Source organism: Parasteatoda tepidariorum, chromosome 7 (genome assembly GCF_043381705.1).
Source record: "Parasteatoda tepidariorum isolate YZ-2023 chromosome 7, CAS_Ptep_4.0, whole genome shotgun sequence".
Taxonomy (NCBI): Eukaryota; Metazoa; Arthropoda; class Arachnida; order Araneae; family Theridiidae; genus Parasteatoda; species Parasteatoda tepidariorum.
In genome coordinates this window covers 65,019,416-65,025,415 of record NC_092210.1, presented here as the reverse complement: position 1 = coordinate 65,025,415, position 6,000 = coordinate 65,019,416, and the positions used below count along the sequence as shown (strand labels likewise).

General features: G+C 33.8%; 1 protein-coding gene across 1 annotated transcript in view; it reads right to left on the bottom strand.

Annotated features, from left to right (window-relative positions):
* The window catches only part of LOC107455096 (zinc finger protein 474), a 28,438-nt gene that overhangs the window by 19,506 nt on the left and 2,932 nt on the right, over positions 1–6,000 (bottom strand). Inside the window, exons 2-3 of the mRNA XM_016072538.3 lie at positions 5,651–5,900; positions 1,613–1,788 (exon numbers count right to left, since the gene is read on the bottom strand). Of these exons, the coding sequence (XP_015928024.1) occupies positions 1,613–1,788; positions 5,651–5,874 (400 nt within the window). The 5' untranslated portion in view covers positions 5,875–5,900. The remainder of the gene's footprint in view (positions 1–1,612; positions 1,789–5,650; positions 5,901–6,000) is intronic.

Sequence of the window (6,000 nt, the reverse complement as noted above, 5' to 3'; positions counted from 1 at the left end):
CTACGGCACCAAAAAAAGTCTTTGTCGATAGATCTCTATTTTAGTATTTTGTCGAAAGCGCTTTTTTTCACGAATTTATATATTACGAATTTATTTGACAATTTTTGATTTATATCACGAATTATACTATAGCACATTTCTAAGGGGTTTAACGAATTACATGTCATTTATTTGAATTCAAATTTATTTTAATGACTTAGTATTTACTAAAAAGATGTACTTTTTTTTTAAAAAAAAAGTTGTCATATGGATTTGAATGATTGTTTTGAATTCTTAGAAATTTGTGCATTTGCACTGTACCTAAGTTAGTAGCGAGCGAAGCGAGCTTGGTTTGCGAACCAAACCGTATAAGATTGCGTAGCAATTTTCGGGGGTTGGCGAGCGTTAACGAGCAGGGGGCGCAGCCCACTAGTATTTATATATATTACTTAATATTGAACGTAATAGAGTATTGGGTTAAATTTTCTATCTTTGTGACAGAGATGGAAATAATTTTAATACTTTTGCCATCCACTACGTAGAAAGCCCCGAATGCATACTTACGGTGGTTAATCGCTATCGGACAGATGTTAAATTATTATTAAAATTCAATACATAAAGAACGTTGACAATATTGCGAACATCTCCGGAAAATAGTTAGCATTGAAATCAAAGTATTTCTGAGCTGGTAAAAGAAGCCGCAAGCAACAGCAAGATGATGAAAAAATTTGGTTCATATATTGTTTAAAACTAATTAAGCTATTAGGATTGGCGGAGGGGTGGGAGAATTAGAATATTTAAATGCGGTTGTGCCGTGCATTCGACTCGCTCAGTTACTACCATTAAAGTTTATATGTTGTACGAGATAATTTTGGAAGGTGACAAAGCATGGCGTCAAAAACAGTTAGCACAGTATAATATTTTAAAAATTAATGAAATTAATAAAAGATATATTTAATTGAATAAATATTTATTTTTTCATTTGAATGATTCGATGCTCTTAGAACACTTTACTAATGAAAATCGTGAAAATAAATGCTTGAACACTAGCTGAAAATAATGTTATGATAAAGTTTTGATATTCATTATAGAACTGCAATGAAGGAAATGCCGATTTAAACCACTGAATAATAAACAAAATTTTTTTGAAAAGAAGCGTGACCCGTAATTATTTTAAAATATTGAATTTTTAAATTAAATTAGTTTTTATGTTTTGTACTCTATATTCGAAATAGTTTTATTTTTGACAATGAAACGAAAAAAAGTGATGAATAATGTTATAAAAAAAAGGGGAGACAGTACTGATAGAAATGAAGTAAGATAATTTTGAAACCAAGCGATTTATACAAAATTAATTTAAAAAAAAATCAACAATAAGGATATTTCAAGGGTCAAAAATAAGAGTATTTCACTACAAAAACGTATGTAACCTTTTCATAATTATAATTCCTGATTTCGTCTACGAATGTTCATTTATTGACTAATCTCACAGCATAATTCCATTAAAACATAATAGAGAAATCTTCATAGAAATTTTTTTTTCAAACAATTTTAGTTTCATATTAAGTTTGTTTTAAAAACATTCGATGTGTACTCTTATAAAAATTAAATACTGAAAGAATTGAGTAATCACCTGTACTTTCTCTACTTATTTTGATTGGCGATTGACTATTGATGGAAGATTGATGAGCATTTTTTGTCATGGAAGTGGATTCAGATTTGGCAATATTAGAAGGCGGGGAAATGACAGGATGGATGATATTTGGCGTTGGACTCGAAAGTGTTCTAGTTCCAGGTCGATGTATTTTTCTGCAAGAAAACTAACTTGCAAATTATATGTATTAAAAATGAAAATGCAAAAAATACCGATTGAGTCGGGGTGGCTCATAGGATAGAGCTCTCGCCTCTCTTTGAAGAGGCTGTGGCTCAAAATCCAGCGATGGCTGGTCGATCCGCAAACTGCGCTCGGCTCACCTCGACAATATCCCTAATTGGGCGGAAAATAAATTTGACTATATACACTCATGGACAAAAAAATTAGCCCACCAAGAAATAATCGCGCCCACCCATCGACGCCTCGGTTTGGAGTTTTGGAACTGGACTGCAGCGGAATGGAACCAGGTCGTCTTTAGCGACGAATCCAGATTAAATCTCAGCAGTGATGACTATCGTGTTCGTGTGTTGAACGCCTCAATCCTGCCTTTGCTTTACAGCGACAAACCACTCTCACAGCTGGTGTGATGGTATGGGCTGCCATTGCCTGCAATACACGGTCACCCCTAGTATTGTTCCGTGGCACCATGACAGCCCAGCGGTATGTCCATGAAATCCTCCAACCACATGCGTTGCCACTCATGCAGCGGCTGCCAGGAGCCATTTTTCAACAAGACAATGCTCGGCCTCATGCGGCAAGGGAGTCACAAGACTGTCTCCGTATTGTTACTACCCTTCCTTGACCTGCCCGATCCCCAAATTTGTCTCCAATCGAGCATATCTGGGATCATTTGGGACGGCGAGTTGGGCATCCTCCGAGTTTGAACGAACTAAAGGCAATGTTACATCAAATATGGAACGAAATGTCTCAAGACATCATACAGAACTTGTATGCCTCAATGCCCGATCGTATCACATTGTGTATTCGAGCTAGAGGGGATCCAAAGGGGTATTAACTCCTCCGTTCTTTTGCATTTTTCTCTAAAATAAATTATCCTTTTTCTTTGATTTTCTAATCATTTACTTATATCAAAGTAGTCATTACGTATGTAAAATTTCGTATCATTTTGACGACTCCTTCTTGGTGCGCTAATTTTTTTGTCCATGAGTGTATTAAGGGCGAACCGCGTTAGCTCTGATAGAGCCCTCGCCTGCCAATGAGGCAACCCAGGTACGAATCCCAGCGAAGGCAGATCGATACAAATAAAATATCCTCAATGGTTGAACGGATGAAGTTGAGCATTAATGGTTGAAAATAGGATATAGATTGGCTGCTTAATGCTAATGGTAAATTAAGAAATATCAGCGAGATCTGGGAATAGCTCTTGCTTCCCACTAATATATACCAGATTCGATTGCCAGAGAAGGATGATCAATTCGTTTAGAGCTTGCGGTTAACGTAGATCAGAATGTTCACCTGAAACATTCCAAATGATAAAAAAAAAAAAGAATTATGGAGATCTCGTATTGGGTGAGATTTTTGTGGTTCATGATAAACATGAAATGAATAATTAGTGAACTGAGGATATCAGGAGTCTTTCGTTGTTATCAGCGCAAAATCAATGCAGTTATAAAGGTAATTTTTGTAGGTAATATATTTATTTATTCCTTATCCAATGATATTTACTTTTAATAATTATTTTTTTTTATCCATTCTTAGTATAATTCCCCGCTATTATCTTTTTGATTTCGGTGAGTAATCGAAATTTAACAGCTTAAAAGTAAAAACGATGTTCCTCTATTATCAAGTAATCTGATGTCATTAACTTATTACGATATAATTTTTGATGAACATATTTAAAACAATATCTAACTTATTGTCCATTTACAATTATTATAAAGTAAATAAGTTAAATGTACTTTTATACTAAACTTTATGTAAAATTGCAGCTTATGATGCATTTTTAGAACCATCTCGAAGATGAAACTCGAGGATTAATTGGTTTTACTATTTATTCTTGTTAAATTTGTTATACTGATATTTGTTATATTATTGTAACATGTTTTATTCTGATAAAGGTTTGATCCCTCTCTTTCCACCTCTTTCAGTCTCTCAGTTGATTTAGCTTGCAAACTTTTCTTGTAGCATTATAACTAATTTGGTTACATCAGAAGAAAACTACTATTGGCTGTAGCCATGCGAGTGGTACTGTAAATATACTATGCAAACAAAAGTTTTGCATGATTCGCAGGGTTTAGGAAATATACAAGAGTAAAAGGAAAAAAGTAATTTATTTCAAAGTTATAGTGCCCACATAGTTACTTTTCTGTGTAATTGTCCTCCGTATCCAGACATTTAGCGGATGGTTAGAGAAGCGTGGAAATCTTTTCACCGATGTAGCAACCCGAAATGGAAAACAAATTTTCTAGTGTGTTGAAGTCCCGCATAAACCTAGAAGTTTTTGTCTGACTAATATAAAGCCATCTACTATCCGTCCTTTAATGACGTCGAATGGTTTAGAACAGTGGTTTCTAACTGAAGGCCCGGGGGCCGCATCCGGCCTGTGAAGCTTTTTTTGTGACCAACGAACTAAAGTATATTAGTTGTCATTTTTTGTCGGACAATTTTCGTAAAAAATCTGTATGGGTTAAAATACTTTTCTCATTAATAAAAACCTAATTTCTTCGTTTCTGTGAAATTTAACATACCAACGGTGCAAAAAAATTTATTTCTCAGGTTTTGCATCCTAGAAAATATTTATTCAAATACAAAAGTAATCGTGTATGTTGCTCTTTCTTATTTCATTTTTTTTTGTATTTTGTAAATATAATTTAGCATGTGTGTATAGAAATTTTCCCGAAGAAATTCTCCGATTTAACTTTTTGAAACCGAATAGAAATTTTCTCGAAGAAATTCTCCGATTTAACTTTTTGAAAATATTTGCTCACACATTTGTAAATTTTAAATTTAAAATGTAAATATCTATTCTCTGGTAGTTGCAGCAGACAAACCTCAATTTTCTCATTGAACATTTTGTGTGCTACTATGTAAGTTTTAATACTAACCTTTTTAAAGTTTTATATCTTGACAATTAGATATCTGTTGCACATTAATTGTTTAATACATAGGTGAACATTAAAGTTATTGTAGCCAGTATTTTTTAATATGCAATTAAATATTTTTAAAAATCTACGTCTTATTTTAATTTGTAATTCAATACCTTTGTTTTGTACTACTTGTTAAAATCTGACAGTAATATTTAATGTTCCTTCAAACATAAGAGAGTCCTACATAAAATTTTGATAAAGTTGCGGCCCACCATCTGATTTGTGTTTTTAATTGTGGTCCCCGGCCTCATGTAAGTTGGAAACACCTGGTTTAGAACGCTGTTTTCGTGTTTTTCTAGGCTAAAGCTTACTCAGAAATAACGTTCAGGCAACTGCCTGGCCTTAAAAAACTATCTCTCATCAATAGCGGCAATGTTTGTTTCAGGAGGGTTTTTAAAGGTCTTTAAACCAACTTCGTAGACAAGAAATTTATAGATGAACTTACATATTTACTGCAATTCAGTACGAGACGTTAAGTGTTCGTTGCTTTTCTTAAATCAAAACAATATATTTTATTTCTGTCATACGAACCAAGAACATCTTTTTTATTTCTGTGTTAATTGTTTGATGACGTGTACAGCACGCCGTTAGAAATTTTTTAACAAAAAGCATCTAGACGTGCGTGAAGCGTCTTCTCAGAGCAATTGGCTAATCATATGCTTAATATATTTACTTTTGGGAATAAAAGAGCATTGTTCGTACACATACTGTTCGGTAGTATTTGTTTCTAATTGCATGTACCATTACAGCCCTTTTTACTTAATTTGTATCTCGTGAAGTGGTTACGTTTTAGCTTCATCTATATAGCAAGTTAGTTTAACCACTTTAAGCATGACTGGAAATTGACAAATGACAGAAAATAAATTTTCATGTCACACATTCACGTCTCCTTTAAAGATTTGGCACTTACTTGTATGATTCCGTTTTGTCCTCCTCATCAGAACTGTTCGAGTAACCATCGTCATATCCAGTTTTCTGAGGTGTTCTTAATCTTTCTTTTATAGGTTTCTTCTCATTTTCAGCTCTCCACCTAATCAAGCAGTTAGGCTCGTGAAATTTCAAGGAGTGAAGAGTATAAAGCCGATTGCACACGTAACACGGAATAAACTTGCGAGAAGGTTTCGTCGCCGACATGCTTCATTTTTACTCCTTGATTAAACCTTGAAAAGAAAAATTTAGTATTCATCATATTTCTCTGAGCATAAATAACATGCCACAAAGGGAAATATTTTTGCAATCAGGGTCAAATTAAGTCATCAT